This window comes from Grampus griseus, assembly GCF_964374135.1.
Source record: "Grampus griseus genome assembly, chromosome: 11".
In the NCBI taxonomy this organism is placed as follows: Eukaryota; Metazoa; Chordata; class Mammalia; order Artiodactyla; family Delphinidae; genus Grampus; species Grampus griseus.
The window spans coordinates 92,097,804-92,115,289 of NC_139005.1; the positions used below are offsets into that span (position 1 = coordinate 92,097,804).

The following is a 17,486-nucleotide window of genomic DNA, read 5'->3' on the forward strand; positions in this document are numbered from 1 at the left end:
TGTTAGCCAGAACTGTGCGAACTTGGAACTCCAGTTGCAAAGCAGGCTGGGAACAAGTATTTTTGTCGGGGGCTAAATACACTGCTGCTTTGCACAAAACTAGAATCCCGTTAGCAAAGAGGGTGGAAGTAGTGGTAGCAGGTGGGAAAGTACAGTGTCTGCCTTAGTGAACTGAGCTCTAACTCCTGTGCCTCTATTTCCTTCTTTGCAAAACGGAGATGTTAGTACTACATTGGAAGGCTGCTAGGAGAATTAAATGAGCTCACATGTGCCGGGTGAAACCACACAATGGTGAGAGGATTTATTTCCTGACTTTATTATTGGTATAAAACAAGGACTGCATCCACTGGGGTAGGCTCAGGGGAAGAGGCACGTGGCAGAGGAGGTGTAAGCACAGGACGAGCGAGGGAGGTGGGGTGCAGCCAGGCCTTGGGGCCACCAGGATGGTCCTGAATTTCTCTTGAGGCCCCGGAAGAGCAGGAAACAGAAAGAGGCTCTCCTCGACTCCGGCCCACCGGAAGGCGCTTCTCAGGGCTTTTAAACGTTGGATGTTTTAGGGTGTGAGTTCTGACACATACATGTCTGTATCTGTGTCATGTGTTGGGGGGTGGGGCAGGGGTGTTAGTGGTTTTTTGGTTTGTTTCAGAGAAGTCACTTTAAAAGCATAACGACCTTGTCTGAGCTGAAACTAAAAAAGGCCACGGGATTTCCCCCCTGCACCCCATCCCTTTCAAGAGGGTTGGGCTCTCAGGAGGCCAGTGAGCTGAGATCTTGCATCAGAACTTCAGGACTTACGAGGGGCAGTGGAAGTGGCCGGGAGCCTGGAAGAGCAGAAAATGAAACCCAGATCATTTCACTGGCTGGGAATTGGGGGAACTTCTGTGTCGTCAGGGACGGGGTCTTATATCTCTTTTTTTTAAACCTTTATTTTAGAGTGTCAGCCCCTGAGGGCAAGAACTTGGGTGTACCGCTGGACCACAGAACAATGCCTGGCACAGAGTAGGTGTTCAGTGAATTCGTGTTGAATGGATGGATGACATTTAGATAGAGAAGCACAGTCGTCCGCAGGATTGGAAAGTCTGGCATTTGTGAATTAGCAAACACTGAGGTGGGACTGGCTCCATCCTGTACCTTGGCGCGTTAGGGATGAGCTTCGTAAATCCTTACAGCAGCCCCATCTCTCTTTTAAAGAAACTTGCCTGTGTTTTGTGCCTGCTGGGTCCGGCATTGCTTCCTTACACTGTTGGGACACTTTCCTGGGACCTCCAATGGTGGAGACTAGGGGTTTCTGGCTGCTCGACACCCATATTCCCCAATTCTGGCAAAACTCTCAGTCTCCCTTTGAGAACCAACCCCTCCCTCCACTCTAGTGGGTATGGTTTTGAAAGGGCTGCCTCCGCTCCATGCTCTAGTGCGGCATGTAGTCCAGGCTTGACCAATCAGAACACAGCATTCTCCTGACAAATGTGATTGGTTGAAAAGACCTGAGCTGGTCCAATCAGAGTAAACCTTAATTAGAACTTTGCCGGGGGCAGACACTTGCTCTTTTTTGCTGAACTTGAAACGGGAAGGATGAAGCCCTTGAGAGTCACCTGCCTAAGAATGAATCAGACATCAGAAGGTACAGGAAAGTGAGCTCTGATGACATCATTTGAGTCCCCTTGATCAAGCTGCACCTGAAGTCATGATATTTCCAAACTTGAATCAGTAAATTTATTTTCTGCTTAAGCAGGTTGAATTGGGTTCCTAGTTGCAATGACAGAAATCCCGACTGGCAGGGTCTGCAAGTTTTAAGACTGTCACAGGTAAATGCAGCTCAGGATCCTGTGAGTGGAGCAGAAAGACTTGAGAGGTGGCAGGAGTCAGCAGGACCCAGCCTTTTGATTGGCTGGGCAGGTGCCCACAGAGATTTAGAAAATCTGAATGTTTTGTGTTGTCCCCAAAAGGAGCACTAAGACCAGAAGAGCAAACTTCTCAGACACTTAATTTAGCTTCAGTAAGAGAACCTCAGACAAGCAAGACCATCAGTATTGGAGTAGACTGCCTCACGGGAGAGCAAGAGACCCGTCCCTGAAGGTATATAAGTGGTGGCCGGCAACCATCTGGCCCGAAGTTTCCAGAGGGGATTCAGGCTTTGGGAGGGAGGAGTAAACAGGTAGATGGTGCCACGTGGGGCATCTGACCACAGCAACACAGGGGTGGCTTATCGGTCCTGGGGCTCCCCTCTGGCCCCTGGGAAGGCAGGAGCATGAGGGGATGGGGACGCAGCACCTACAAATTCACACTCTTCCCCGGGGGGGACTCCAGCACAGAGAAGATGATGAGCCAAGCTCTGCAGCCATCTTGCTAAGAAACGCCACAGGAAGGGGGCAGCATGGCCAGCGGGGATGTCCTGGGGCTTTGGGTGGGGGCCCCGGAGGGTCAGAACCATCTGGCTGGGAGGGCTGGGTGTGTCCTGTAAAGGAGACAGGCAGTGGGTGAGAATTGGGGGCCAAACAGAATCCACAGCCCGCTCCCGGCTCTCCTGGCTCACGGCTCATTCCAGCTCCCAGCTTTTGCTCAAGGTTGGCCAAGTCCTCTCCGTCCTTCTTGTCCCACCCATCCTGGAAGCCTTGTGGGTGCCTCCAACCCCTACCCATCCCTCTTCTGCCCCAGTAGCCTCATAACGCAGTCTGTCCTACCTCCACCCCTATATGTGGGTGTCAGGTCTCCCCGGCTCAAGCGGCCTCTTCCAAGGGGTAGGGGCTGAGGTGTCTTTCTGCCGTGGCCCTCCCCGCCCTGCTGCAGGGGCGGCAGGGGGCAGCTCAGTGACACCACGCGTTGCCTCAGGTTACCTGGCATTTTCTGACACTTTGAACCTTCCTTCTGGGAACTGGGCTCACAGAGCAGGACCGGCTCAGGCAAATGGGCAAGCTAAGCCCCTTTGATGGTCCCTCTTCTGTCGCAGCCTAAATGCCACTCCCGATGAAACCTAGGGCCACCGAGCAGTGGCTGGACGCCTCCCTCCCAGCCAGAGCCTGCTGTGTGTGTGGCGGGGGTGGGGGGGAGCGTGGGGAGGGGAGGGAGGGGCTCTTACCCCTAGAGGATGCTGCAGGGACGCTTCTGTGGCCGCGTGGGCTGGGGGCACAGGACAGCCCGGATCGCCTCGTCAAAAACGGTTTTCAGGCCTCTCTGGGTGAGGGCTGAGCACTCCAGGTATTTCACTGAGTCTAGGTTAGGGCAGCAAGAGGGTAGAGGCCTAGGTCAGGGCTGGGCAAAGCCCCGTCCCAAGCCACGCAACTGCACTGGCTGTGGCGGCCACCTGGGCTGTGCCACTCAGAGCAGGGCATTTACCCCTCTGTGCCTCAGTATCCTCATGTCGGAAAGGGGGAGTTTTACTCAGAGGGAGAGGTTAAGACCCCCCCACGAGAGCAGGTCTGTGTCTTTCTTGGACACAAAAGCCCTTAATTTAAGGAAGGATGCCTGCCTGGCAAGAAAGGGGCGCAAGCTACGGAGACCAACTTTCTCGGCGCCTCACTTTCTTCTAGAAAATTCCCAATGCCTGCCTCCGCCCTGCCCCGGGAGGCCTGAGGAACCCGCGGCCCGCTCACTAGGACATTCCAAATGTCATCTAACCAGTCCTTCGCATCTCCCCACTTTACAGCTGAGAAAACTGAGGCTCAGAAAAGTCACTTATCCAAGGTCACACGCTAGACATTTCCCCTCCGCCAGGGGCAGCTGGGGGCCCTCAGCAAGAGGAATGGGAACTGGGGAGCACCCATTCCCCCATGAGGGGACCAGCCTTCTCCCACGTGACCACTCAGGGCTGGAGCACGGGGCACAGACAGTGAGGAAGGTAGGCTGAGCCCCACTCCCAGGGGCAGTGTTCTGTGACGTTCTGGAAGGAACCTGTGAGAGCTCCTGTGTCCATTACAACCCAAGCAGTCTCCCTGAAGTGAGCAACTGAAAACAGAGAAGGAGAGGGGCAGGAAGGGGGAACTTTGCTCTTCCGTGGGGGGAAGAAGCAGACCAACGCTGATCAGCACCTGCTCCCTGCCAGGCACTGAGCTGGGCGCTTCCGACAACCCTGTGAAGAAATTCTGTGAGTCCCCGCTTCCCAGGTGAGGAATCAGGCCCAGAGAGGGGATGCCCCGGGGCCAGAGACACACAGCTGCGAGAGGGGAGCCAAGATCTCAGGAGGGGCAGCCCAGGGACGAGGGAAAGAAAGTGTGGGGCAAGGACAAGGACACCAAGGCTCAGAGAGGATGTCACTTGTCCTGAGTCACACGCTGGATGTCTCCCTTGCACGTGGGAGCATTGTCCCACCAGGGAGCACAGGCAGTGGTCCCAGGGCTCGGCTGGCAGGTACGGAGCACCCCGAGTTGGGTCTGGGAGTCTCGTCACCATAACCCTCTGTGCCCAGAAGGGTGTCGCTGGGCATTTGGCCACTGTCTCCCTACAAGGGACCGTAGCCAGTGTCCACTTCTTTCTTCCACACCCTCCAGCTGCGTCCTCCCTGGCACCTGCCACCCTCCTGCTTCCTGGATCAGTGGTGTCTAGAGAAAGGGTCCTGAGGAGAGGCCTGGCCACTCCAGGACCTCAGCCTGTCCCCCCTCTCTGCTCCCCAGTCGCCCACCTGTGGGGGCAGCAGACCGCCCTGATCATGACTGGGGGAGCCACGCAGCCCGGATTCGAGTCTCGGCCGTGGCACATCCCGGCTGGGTGGCCTCGAGCTAGTGACTTCTCCCTGAGCCTCAGTTTTCCTCCTCTGTAAAGTGGGACGATGACAGTCCCTCCTTCATAGTTGCTATGACGATGAAGCAGGAGAATGTACCGGCCCAGCACCCAGGAAGCGCCCAATCCTGTGATTAGCAGCTGGGATCAGAGCTGCCCCGCAACACGTCACCCGGGACTGGTGGGCAGAGGCAGCTGCTGTCCTCATTAGCCTGCAGGCCCCCCAGGTCTCCCCCTTGGCCTGGGCTTGTCCGAGGCAAGTTCAGGGTCATTAGTCACTGCCCCTGGCCACCCCCAGCTGGTATTGGCTCCAAGAAGATTGGCTAGAGGCCAAGGCAGGAACCCCAACTCATCTCCTCATGAAGGAGAAAGGAACTTTAGGGAGTGTATAGGCTGGCTAGTACGGATGGGGAAACTGAGGTCCAGAGAGGGGGAGCCACTGGCCCAAAGTCACACAGACAGTCATTGCCAGGACCAGAATCCAGGCTTCCAGGCCCCATCTCATCCGAAAGCTTGTGCTTTAAGAAGGACGGGGTCGGACACAGGCTGGAGAGTCACTGTCTTGGGTGGAAGGAGTCCGGGGGGACAGGCTGTTCAGAAAGAAGAGAAGGCAGGGGTGCAATCCCCAATATTCGTGAGGAAAGACCAGAGGGCCTGAGAGCCAGAGCCCCTAGGATGGGACAAAGGACCCAGGGTTTAAGTGGCAGCGGAGGCCCCTGGGAAAGACGGCCATGTCACTGGGCTAGTCACATGAAGGAGGGGGTGACGGCTGTGGTTTCTCTTCCTGTGAAGAGATGTGAGTCCCCAGGGCCCTCCCAGTTCCGGCGGAAGGAAGAGTGGTAGGGCTGAGGGAGGGATGGGTTGCAGCAGGCCCCACCAATTCAGGGGCCAAACCCTGGGTCTGCCGGACCCTGTGGTGAGCAGAGCACCCTGGGCAGCTGGGCCACTTCTCATAGTGGCCAAACCCCACTGGTGGTCCCAGGCTCTTGGGCAAGTACCCTGTCCCCAGGCAAAGGACAGCAGACCTGGACGCCACGGAAGAGGCCAGACCCATCGGTCATCACCTCCCTGGTGCAGGCAGCCCTGAGCCACCACGAGGAGGCCCCCAAGCCATCGGTTTGTGGTCCTGTGTTCAAATCCTGGTTCTGCCACCTACCAGCTGCGTGACCCTGAGAAGTCACTTCTCTGGCCCAGTGGCCGGGAGGCAAAGAGGAGTTGGGCTGAGAAGCCAGGAGGGTGAGGAATGGGGGGTGAGAAGGATGCAGAGGGAAAGACGTCACCCTTCAAACCCAAGCAGAAGCACCACCTCCAGGAAGCCTTCCCGGAAAACCCAAGCTTGACTTGGCTTCTCGTCCTCTGAGAAACCACAGCACACCCCACTCCATCCCCGCTTCTGTCTGTCCAAATGCACATATTTCGATGTCTGTTTATGGATTATACTAATACTGTAATAGCAATTAACACAAAGTGCTACCCACGTGCAGTGCTGCTCTAGGAGCTCACGGGCGTGAATTCATTTAATCCTCCCAACCACCCAGCGCTACTACTGTTGCCATGGTTCACGGAGGAGGAAACACAGGCCCAGAGAGGCTAAGTGACTCGTCCAGGGTCACACAGCTAGTACACGGCACACCCAGGGCGGAATCGCACAGCCTGGCCCTGGAAGCTGTGTTTCCAATCCCCCTGCACCCAGCTCCCCTGTCTGAGCCCGAGCCCTGTACCGATCTCCTTGGCCAGCGCCAGGCCCTGCGGGTAAGTAATGGGCGCCAGCTTCTTCTCCTTCAGCTTCTCGATGGTGTCCTTGTCGTCCCGCAAGTCCAGCTTGGTGCCCACCAGGATGATGGGCGTGCTGGGGCAGTGATGCCGCACCTCCGGGAACCACTGGGCCGGCGGGTGGGGGCAGGAGGTTGTGCAGGGGGTAGGGGGAGAAGAGGAGCACCAAGTCGGGAGGAGATAATAGGGAGTCATGAGGGTGTGTGGGGAGGAGAGAGGACAGGTTAGAGAGTAAAGCTAACTATCACAGCCCCCTCTGAGACCCCCTCTGAGTCTCACCCCCAGTCCTCCCCGCCAGTCCTGGGTGGCACTAGGGACCCTCTCTGCCCACATCCTCTGCTGCCCCAGAGGCAGGCCAAAGTCAGCGGTCCCTCCCTCCCGTGCTCCCCTCCCTCAGGGTCACCTGCCCCATCCCCCCAAGACCCCCGCTCCATCCCGCTCACCTTGGCCCGGACATTCTCATAGGAGGCTGGGCTGACAAGGGAGAAGCAGATGAGGAAGACGTCCTGGGAGGTCAGACAAGGGTTACTCGTGAGGGGAGGCCTGGAGGCATCCCACCTGGGCTCTCCCACACCTGGGCAGCCACTGAGGGCTGGAGCGCCCAGGGGACGCTGGGCACTTAGGACCCGGCAGAGCAGGGATTCCCTTCCCACCTCTACGCCAGGCTGCTGCTTGTTTATCCAACACTTCCTAACAGCCCGAGCTGTTCTAACTGGCTAATCTTCACACAACACTGTAGCGGCGCTGCTGCTACCCCATTCCACAGATGGGGAAAGTGAGGCTTACAGGATTAAAGCATTTGCCATCTGCAACTCCAGAATCCATGCTCCTCACCCGGCACTCACTACCTACCCCCCACCCCCCGTCTGGTCACCAGCCCCAGCGCTTTCCTTGCCACCCTGGAGACAGAGCCCAGCAGCCACACAGCCACCTGCAGATGTGCCCCCATCACTCCTCCCCTCCCCTAGCACCCCCAGAGCCGGCCATCCTGAGCTCCCATTGGTCCAGAGCCTGCCTGCCCCGCCCACTGAGAACCAGGTGGTGCGGCAGCCCAAGAGGCAGAGGGGCTGGGAAGACAGAGGGCACGGTAATGACAGGGGCCTGATGGAGGGCGGGGACTCCTCGAGCTGGGCCTTAAGGGGAGGGTCAGGGTTCAGCAGGCAGAGGCAACAGGGCTGCAAAGCCCAGGACCACGAGGAAGGCTGGGCAGCATACCGTCTGCGGGTAGGAGAGCGGCCGGAGGCGGTCGTAGTCCTCCTGCCCTGCCGTGTCCCACAGCCCCAGGTTCACGGGCTTGCTGTCCACCATCACGTTGGCTGAATAGTTGTCGAACCTGTGGGAACAGGTAAGATAGAAGGGCCAGTCTCCAGCCCCAGAGTCTAGGGACTTGCAGTCCATGGTTCCATGGCAGAGGCCAAGACCCAGAGAGGGGCTACAACAGGACCAAAGTCACAAAGCTCTATGCAGTTGGGTTTTATTTTTTATTTTTCTTAAATACTGATCTATTACATAAGAAATTTTAAACGCAGGTAAGCATAAAGAGGAAAACATTGTCTCTACTGTTTTTCTGCCCTTACCTACCCTTTGGAGAGACGATTTTTCAAGGCTGCATGACATTCTCTCCAAGGCATGATCAGAATAAACGTTACCCACCTCCTAGGCTGGACGCTGCGGCTGGTCACCCAATATTTGCTGAATGAGTGTTCATTCCCATCTTAGGTTGGGTCCCCCCAGAAGCAAACCCCGAGATGAGGGAGTGGCACCAGCGGTTTATTTGGGAAGTGACTCCAGGCAGCCGAGGGGAAGGGACAGCAGCTGTTGAGCTGTTACTGCGCGGGAACTGGGGCTCCGTCTGGCTGGGGCCACTGAGCTCAGGGCATCCCCCAGAGGAGGCAGGGAGCTGGGGTACTTAACCACCTTCTCCATCTCCCATTGGCAGAGGGAAGTCCTTGGGTGTTAATTCCCTGGCCTTCCAGCCCACCCCTAGTGCACACCAAAAACTGTCAGTTACTGGAGATTTCAGGAAAGGCCACTGGCACACACTGGAAAGGCACATGTTGAAGGAATAGGGTGGGGCAGAGGCTAAAATCTCCCTGCCAACACCAGAGAGGCCTCCAGGGCAATCGCACAAGCTCGCACTGTGGGGAAACGTCCCAGACACCTCCCTCCCTGTCCCCGACCTGGAAAGAGCTTGTCGTCCCCTCTCTCAGGCAACTGCTTTGCCTTGACTATGAACTGGTTTTAGTGTGTCTCTGTCCCGCCATGGGCTGTGGGCTCCGTGAGGGCGGGGCCCATGTCAATTTCATCTCTGAAGACTCAGGACTGGCACCTAGTGAGTGTAGGTGGAACAGGGTTAAACCAAACTGAACTGAAGCCCTTGGGATGCCACCCCCTCCACGAAGCCCTCCCAGAACACTGCTCAGTGACAGGCTGTAGAAGCCGTAATGCTTCAGAGCAACTCCAAAGACAGCTGTCCTGTGACAGGCAACACCCCCCCCCAAAAAAGTGGGTAACCTGACATGTTTAACACCCCATGCTTGTCCAGCCTTAAGTTCCGCAGATGGCCCTGCTCCCTCCTGCCTGGAAAGTTCCTGCAAACGTCCCTCCCCTGGCTCCCCACTCTTCTTCTTTCCTGGTGCTGGGCTGACTCTTACTCATCCTCCCTCCAGTCCCATTTCAAGGTCACCTCCAGGAAGCCTTTCGCGAGCCCCAGCCAGGTCGGGGCCCCCACCCCGTCCCAACTCAGTAATCTGTGGTGAACTTAGCACCCAAACAGCAGACATCAAGCCTGGCTTGTTCCTCACTGCACCAAGGCCAGCATCGCACTTGGCACGTAGTAGGTGCCCTGTGGACCTACTCTTGGTACCACCCATACCATAGTGGGATTTCAGGCGGAAGGCACTGTTCAGGGAGACATCGCTGGGCATGATGGGGAAAGAAGTGCCCATGCTTTCTTCGGCTTCTGCCAGAAACACTCCTTTGGGATGAGCTTAGGATGCAGGGACACTCTTTCCTTTACTGTCCAGTCTGAAATTCTGACACCAAAAAACCCCCAAGATTCCTTGAGCCAAAGGCATCTGTCTTCTCTGAGCCAACTCCAGGGTCTCAGGGGCCGTGGCAACGGGGAAAGAGCTGGTTCCTGGGACTTGTAGCAGCACCAAACACCTGCTCCGGGGCTGGTCAGAGGGTTAGAGACCTTCATACATTAGGTCTTGAAGTCCCAAGTGACCCAAGATAAAAGAACCTCAAGTTCTTGCCATTAGACAGTTGAGGAAACCGAGACCCCAAGAGGTCAAATAACTCTTCCAAGGCCAACCAGCTCACAAGCGTAGGAGCTGGGATTTGAACCTGGCTCCCTCTGTACACTCATTTGTGAGCGAAAGAGTGGACAGATGCGCTGCAGGAGGGTTGATTCGCCCCGGGATGGCCACCCAGAGGTGGGAGGGAACAGTAAGTTCCTTGTGAAGCCTTGTCCTGGTTGTGTGACCCTGGGTGAGTAACCCAGCTTCTCCGAGCCTCACTTTCTCCATTGTGAAAAAAGCCCTATCTCTTGGGGCCATTAGGAAGATCCAGGGACAAAGGATATTCAAGCCACCTCATGGGGAGATGCTGAGGAGCTGAACAGTCTCATCCTTAAACGTCACCGGCCCCCCACAGAGGACCAGCTGCCAGACCCTGAGGGATCACTGCAGGGACAAAATGATCCACAGCCCCCGGGGTCCCCTACTTCAGAGACCCGCAGGGAGCCAGGACCAGAGGAGCCTTAGACCACCACTGCGGCCAACCCTCACTCCCATTTACCAGATGAGGAAACTGAGGCTCACAGACAGGAAGGGACTTGCCCAAGATCTCGCAGTCAGTTGGGGGCAGAGCCAGAACTAGATCCTGTTACCCAATTCAGAAAAGCTCATGGCGTAAGCGTCACTGCGACTTCATGGCTGGAGACTCAGCGGAGTTTGAGCTGGGGTCTGGGGGCTGACTGGGAGCCGTGGAGAGGGCAGGGAGCTCACGCTGGCTGGGCACCTAGGGGTGCCACGTGCTGTTCCAGGCCCTTCATACTTAGATCGTTTCAGTGAGCCCAGGAAGTGGATTCTACCATGGTGCCCCTTTTCCACAGCAGGAAACTGAGTCAAAGCCCGAGAGTGACCTGCCCATGGTCACACGGCTGGAGTGCTTTCACCCAGAGTCTGTGTGGCTTCTTTCTGCACCCCCAGGGCTGCAGGCCCGGCCCTGACCCCAGCATGGAGTGGAGGAGGGGTATGGGGGGCAGGTGAAAGGGCGCTCAGCGCCGGGCATCACCTGACCACTACCCAAGCTTCCAGGGGAAAGGAGGTGGACTCACAGAACACAGAGACCACAGGGCATGCATGGCTGTGACTTGGGGACCAGGGAGGATTGATAGGTCAGGTGGGGCATGGACCACTGCTGGATTCGGGGCGTGGTCCTCCAGGCAATGGGGAGCCACCGAGGGGCTTCACCAGGCAGGGGTCACATGATCAGTTTTGCATTTGGAAAAGGCCCTCTTGGCCACTGGGTGGAAAAGTCTTGGAGAAGGGTCAGAGGGGAAGCTGGGAGACGGAGCCACCGGTGAGAGAGGTGGGTGGTTGGAGGAGATGGGGGAGCGGAGAGGTGTCCCAGGTGGGATGCAAGGGGACAGAGGGCGTGTATGAGCAGTGGGGAGGCTTGAGCCAGCAGGACACAGTGAGGGAATAACTCGCTCGGTGGCAAGAGTATGGGGCGAGGGGGAGGTGCGAGGCCGGGCCGGAAAGCTTGGTACGTCCACTCGGGAGGCCGCACGTCATCCTGTCCATGGGAATCTGGGCTGGATTTGCCAGTTTACAAAGGAAGGTGAAAACCAAGTACTGGCCCCTCCAACCTAAATTAACCACCTGTGTTCTTCCTTCCCAGAGACAAGCCCCCACAGAGCTGAGCCCCCTGCTGGTGGCTGAGTTCCAGCACCTTCTCAGGACAGGCTGGAACATGCCCTCCCTGCCTGCCAGGCTGGCCCTGTCACTACAGAGCACCAGCCACGTGCTCATCTCTGTTCTAGAAGCTGCTCTAGTGCCGCGGTCCCCAAACTTTTTGGCACCATGTCTTCTTTCATGGAAGACAATTTTTCCACGGAATGTGCGAGGCAGGGGCGGGGCGGGGGAGGGGAAGGGGGGAGGGGGGGTGCTGGTCCAGGCGGTAATGCGAGCAATGGGAGCGATGGGAGCCGCAGATGAAGCTTCACTCGCTCACCTCCTACTGTGCTGCCGGGTTCCTAACAGGCCCTGGCCCGGGGGTTGGGGACCCCTGGTCTAGTGAACTAGACAGACCAGGGCACTGTCCTAATGGAGCTTCCATCCCAGCAGGAGAAGGCAGATGGGGAAGGGCTGCGAAGAATGTCAAGCAGGGTGGAGAGATGGAGGGGGCCTGGGCGGAGGGCGGGGCTGCTTTAGACAGTGTGTCAGGGAGGGGATTCCTCGGCCGGGAACTGAGTGATGGAAGTGCTGAGTGCAGAAGCCTGGGGGAGGCTGGCGTGTCTGGTCCCCGAGGACCAGAATGGAGTAAGAGGTGGGTTTTAAGGGAGGAATTTAGGCTCCGTCTAATTTTCTCTTTTGAAAGCTCACCTGGGCTTCCATTTGAGAATGATCATAAGCAGAGGGGAAAGGGGAGAACCCCTAGGTCACAGGTACCTGAGAGCAGGGTCTTCCTGCCTTGTCTTTGTATCCCCAACCCCCAGCACAGGGCCATCCACAGAGCAGGCTTCGGTCTCCCCATCTGTGAGACAGGGCTTTGACCCTGAGCTCTTATCCCCCAACCCGCAGGTAGCAAGTTCAGCTCAGCTCTCTCGCTTATCTGATCTGGTCCACTGGCACCTGCCTCCGGCCCCAGCAAACCCTACCACCCCCAGCCCCAGAGCTCTCTTGACCTCTGTCTCTGTGCCAGAGATCTCAGGCTACCTGTTTTGCCCAACTCTGCTCTCCCCGGCTGTCCCCACCCTCCACTGTCAAGGGCTCAGGGTGGCTTATTTTCCCCTCCCTGTCACAGGGGTGCGAGCACTGTAGCAGGAGCCCCTCTGGGGGCTTGTCCAGAGCCGAGTAACTCCATATGGAAGACAAAGACGGTGGGATGCAGGCCTGGCTACACACCTGGCAGGTCCAGCACAAAATGAAAATGCAGGGACCCTTGTTCAAACATTAAGAATTTCAGGGTGGGGCATCTGAGCATTAAACCTAGTGCAGGACCCACCCGAGTGTGTGCCTGCCTAGACGGCTCACCCAGGAGCCGGCCCTGCTCTCTGACCCAACCCCTGAGTCCTGGGAAGGTAGACCTTGTCTGGTCCATTCTGTCTGTCCTTCCACAAGGTTGTCCAGGACAACCGAACCCACTCGGGGCCACCAGGGGCCAGTCTCTCCGGGCTGTTGAGCGCAATTGGCCCTACCTTGGTCTCTGCTGGTCCCACCATCTTGCACCAGAGAACTCGCTGCCTCCCATCTCCCTGCACGGGGAAGGCCCCCGGGGCAATGAGCATGGCATGTCCCAGCCCTGCCCCTCCTCTTAAAGAAAGGGAAAACTGAGGCTCACCGAGGGGAAGCGATTGGTCTAAGGTCTTTGAGCAGGTGGGCCCTCCAGCCCAGCTGCAACAGGCAGACAGGACACAGGTAGCGCCAGCACCGTCCTGGGGAGACTGCCCTCCCCGATTCTGCACCTGCCTTCCCGCTCAGGGCTAGAGCCAGCCCTCCCTCAGCACCAGAAGGCATTGGGTGATTGGTGGTGAGCGAGCAGGTAAGGGCCGAGGAGGAGAGGGGCACTGGCGCCATGGCGGGAGTTGCGAAATGAACCGGGGCAGAAATCAGTTTTCCAGGCTTCCTACCCAGGTTTCTCTGCCCTCTCCTCGCTGCCGTCCTCGTGCCCGGGCTGGGGTCCCTGAGGCAACTGGAGCCAGGGCCAGTGTCCCAGGGAGACATATCAGTAGAGGGAGGCCAGCCCACCTGGTGACCCTGGGGGACAGGCCCCTTAGCTGCTGTGAGCCTCAGTTTCCCCCACAGGCACCCTGGGGCTAGAATAATAGCCACCTCCTCCCATGAGCATCGAATGAGATCACACATGTGTGACCTTTCGTCCGGGGACCAGGACACAGTAGGCCCTTGACAGATGGTAGCAGTGATCCAATCTCCTAGGGCCTCTCCATGAGGTTCAGTTCAGGTCGACTCAAAACAGATATATCGTGTCTAAGGCAATATGCAGACTGCACTGTGCGTAAGACACTCTCCTAAGACAACGGGAGACCCAGAAAGGACTGGACGAGGCCGCCCGCCCGCCGTAGGCTCGTGATCACGGGAAAGATCAGACAAAATCTCTCTGGGGAGGGAGAGACACTCAGGCTGGATCAGAAAGGCTTCCTGGGGGAGCAGACACTGGAGCTGGCCCGGAGGTCTTAGACATGTGGACGTGGGAAGGAAAAGCAGTCCAGGAAGAGGGAGCAGCTGGAGCAAAGGCCCTGAGGTGGAAATGCCCAGGGAGTGCTTGGTGACGAGGGGCGGGAAGCAGACGGGACAAGAAGCAAAGTACTGGGCTATGAAGCCAGAAAGGAAGGTGGGAGAAGGCCACACAGAGCCTTGGATGCTGTGCTATGGAGTTGGGGGGCTGTCCTGAGAGGGATGGGGCCACCGAGCACCGGTGAGAGGGGGCCAATGCTTCCCATTCACCCCACATACTCCTACATACCTGTGCATCAGGTGACAGCCCTGCCACCACATCCAACACGAGGGCAGGCCTCCAGGTGGCACTGCCCTCTCCCCTGGCACACACTGGGCCCTGATGTCTCTGATCTCCCGGTGTCGAGGCCCTCCACGACTCGCCCCAGCCCCTCTTCTACCCTGCTTTTGCTCATGCCAGCCCTCCGCATCTCCCTGCTGGAAGGCCACCTGCTCCCTGGCACACCTTCTGCACCTCCCCACCCCGCGGCAGCCTCTCTCCCCTCTGGGGGCCCCCGGCACTCATCCCGGCGCTGGTTGCTGCCTCCCCGGCTGAACCAGTGGGCAGCTCTGGCAGGCAGAGACTGGCTGGAGGCTGACTTTCAGGCTCACAGGATGTGCCTGAAAAGGGGGTGGGCTTGGTGATGCGTGTCTCCCCAGCCTCCGAGCGCCCCGCCCACGCACAGAACTCACACGGTGGGGATGTACTCTCCCGGGAAGGCGTTGGTGGTGTAGCTGATAAGCAGGCACGTCTTGCCCACGGCTCTGCAAGACAGGAAGTTCGAGAGGACAGTGGTCATGGGCCCTGCCCGACACTCAGGGAGGTTTCTCAGCACCCGCCCGGTCCCCTAGCCCAGCCCTCAGAGAAGACCCAGGCCCACCCCTCTGGGCATCAGTGTCCCCGTCTGAGAATCCCTGTATCAGCGTTCTCACACCTAAGAGTCATCTGGGGTGTTTGTTAAAGGACAGACTTCAAGGTCCTACCCCAGAGATTCTGAATCAGGGGTGTGGGCTGGATCTGGGAATTTGTATTGTAACAGGCTTCCCCAGGTGACAAGGATGTGAGACAGAGGGTTAAGAGCAGGGGGTCCCCAGGAGGCCCCTGGTACCTGCCCAGAGCTCTGCCATCACTCCCCTGGGATCCAGATCCCAGCTTCATCACCTGCCTAGGGGTAGCATGATCTTAGGCAAGTCACTTAACCTCCCTATGCCTCAGTTTCCCCATCCAGAAAATAGGGATAAGAACAGGGATAAGATGAGTTCATCTCATAGGATGGACCGAGAGGTAAATTAGACGAAGCCGGTAAAAGAACTGAGCACAGTCCTGGCACAGCGTAGCAGCAGCAAATACTGGGGAAAGCCTGACCCTCCTCTTTCCCTCCCAGCTCACCATGGCTGTAAGAGCATGGAGTTTAGGAATCAGAGAGACCAGGATTCCAAATCCCATGAGGTCTTGGGCAGATGACAACTTCTTTAAGCTTCAGTTTTCCCAACTGTAAAATGGGCCTAATGTTAGGGTTGGTGGGAGGATAAAACAGAGGAGTGTGACTAGGCCCAGGGCCTGCACACAGTAAGCACTAAGTTAGTAGTGATCGCCATTACTCGTGCAGTCTTCGCCCTCAGTCTGCTGAGCTGGGAGGGGGCAGGGGGCACAGATAGCCCTGGGCCTTCCCCTGCCCAACTTGGTTTCGTCACTTCCTGCTCAGAGGAGACCGGCTGCCCCCTTCTCCCCACCCCCTGCCCCGGGCCTGCCAACAAGGTAACTCTAAGTGACTAGAACATTGCCCTTGGCTTCCGCCCTCCCCTCCTCAGATCAGATATAAAGCAGAAGTGAACAGGGCTGGACAGGCAGGCAGATAACGTGCATCAGCGGAGGGCTGCCTGATAAACCAGCCCACCCCAGGCCAGGAAAATCGAGTCTCTTAAGGCCTCAGGCTGCCCCCTCAGTAGGATGGGAGGGTTGGATAAGAGGCCTGCCCAGCCAGACCAGCGGAAACGTGTCGGGGTTGGACCTACAGAAAACCCCAGGCGGTACCTGCAGGCTGGACCCTAAGACAGCGCTGCTGGCAGGCACGAGAGACGGGCACATCAAAGCTGTCACTTTACAGATGAGGAAACTGAGGCCCATAGCGGGACATGACAACCGGAGGTCGCTGAGATGTAACAGCTGAGAAGTCGCCTCGTCTCAGCCTGGCCCACCCTGGCCCCCAGTCACGCCCCTCCCCCTTCCTCCTCCTCCCGCAGCTCTGTCTCTCACGCCCCTCCCCCTTCCTCCTCCTCCCGCAGCTCTGTCTCTCACGCCCCTCCCCCCTCTGCTCCTCACCCACAGCCCCCGCGCAAGCTCCCAAGTTCCCCAGGCCGGCTTCACCAAACACACTTACGTGCAGGACAACCAGTCAAAATATCGCAAGGGGCCCCACATCAACCCTGCGGGCATGGGCCTCTTTCCAGATGGCCAAGGTGAGGTTCTGAGAGGCGCTGTGACTTGCCCAAGGCCACACAGCAGCGCAAGCCAATGACTAGAGCCCAGGTCAGCCTGGGGACCCACCTCCCCCCACCCCGAGCCGGCATCCACAGAATCGAAGCCTGAGGGCCCATGGGAGACCAGCCTCAGCTCTCAGGGTGCAGGCGAGAGGCCCCAGGAACCCCCAACCCTAGTCCTGTACTCTCCACCAAGGCAGCTTCCGGGGTGAGGTGGGCAGACAGAGTGGAGCTGTCCTCAGCCCACCCCTGGGGTTCCCTCTGGGCCCTGGGAGAAGAAGGGAGCCGTTCCTCCGGCGGCCTCCCAGGGACCCCTCCATCTGCAGGGCAGGGGGCTTCCCCAGGGGCGCCAGGGCGGGGGGGGGGCCAGGGCTACCCCGGGACGGAGCTGTCAGCAAGTCCAACCGGGTACCTACCCATCTCCCACCACCACACACTTTATGGCCTGCATCGTGTCCGAGGCCTGGAGGGCGGTGGTGCTGACAGCTCAGGGCCCGGAGCGCTTCTGCAGACACAGGGGTATGGAGAGCTGGAGAGGTGCCCTGAGCAAGGAGCAGCAGCGGCGGGACAGGAGGCAGGAGGAAGCGGAAGGGGAACTTACCCAAGCTGCTGCCCCCACGGCCGTTTGCAGGAGGCGGAGCCTGCGGTCTGGCCGAATGGCTCAAGGGTGGGGTGGCCCTCAGGGGCTGGGCTGGGCCCCTGCCAGGCATCCCTGCTCCGGGACACCAGTAGGAGACCTGGGGACCCTCTGGGCTGGAGACTCACTTCCACGGACAGGGCCAGAGCTGTTCTCCAAGAACCTGAGGCTCCTAAGAATGTAGTTCACCTCGGTTCTGGTCAATAAGCATTTAATGAGCACCTACTGTGTGCCAGGCACAGGATCGGGTACTGGTGAGTCTAGGATGTGAGCAGGAAGATACGGCTTCATCACAGGTGTCCATAAAACAAGGCAGGAAGTGATGGGGCCACGGAGGATTGACAGGGAGGGGACCTCAGAGTTACACAGAGGGCGAGCCAGGGCCTTCAAGGTGGCACTTGAAAGCTAGTGTCAGAGAC

The 17,486-nt window shown here is 58.1% G+C and overlaps 1 protein-coding gene across 2 annotated transcripts; it reads right to left on the minus strand.

Annotated features, from left to right (window-relative positions):
- Positions 1-366: 366 nt before the first annotated feature.
- Positions 367-16,997, minus strand: RAC2 (Rac family small GTPase 2). Of its 2 annotated transcripts, none has more exons than XM_082666787.1 (7): positions 16,868-16,997; positions 14,643-14,714; positions 7,702-7,819; positions 6,930-6,992; positions 6,435-6,594; positions 3,077-3,209; positions 367-2,455 (listed from the first exon to the last, which is right to left on the minus strand). In XM_082666787.1, the coding sequence occupies exons 1-6, from the start codon at positions 16,879-16,881 to the stop codon at positions 3,079-3,081; spliced, it is 558 nt and encodes a 185-aa protein (XP_082522913.1). In that variant the 5' UTR covers positions 16,882-16,997; the 3' UTR covers positions 367-2,455; positions 3,077-3,078. The 2 variants fall into 2 exon arrangements, with proteins under 2 accessions (XP_082522913.1, XP_082522912.1); XM_082666786.1 differs by having other exon boundaries at positions 16,847-16,993.
- Between the last annotated feature and the right edge of the window lie 489 nt (positions 16,998-17,486).

Excerpts from the sequence above, each read along its gene's own strand:
- RAC2 (XM_082666786.1), bottom strand. The coding sequence starts at position 16,881 with ATGCAGGCCATAAAGTGTGTGGTGGTGGGAGATGG. Across the intron at positions 7,820-14,642 it reads GGAGAGTACATCCCCACCGT|GTTCGACAACTATTCAGCCA; the intron begins GTGAGTTCTGTG and ends CTGTTCCCACAG. Across the intron at positions 3,210-6,434 it reads GGCGCTGGCCAAGGAGATCG|ACTCAGTGAAATACCTGGAG; the intron begins GTACAGGGCTCG and ends GCCCTAACCTAG.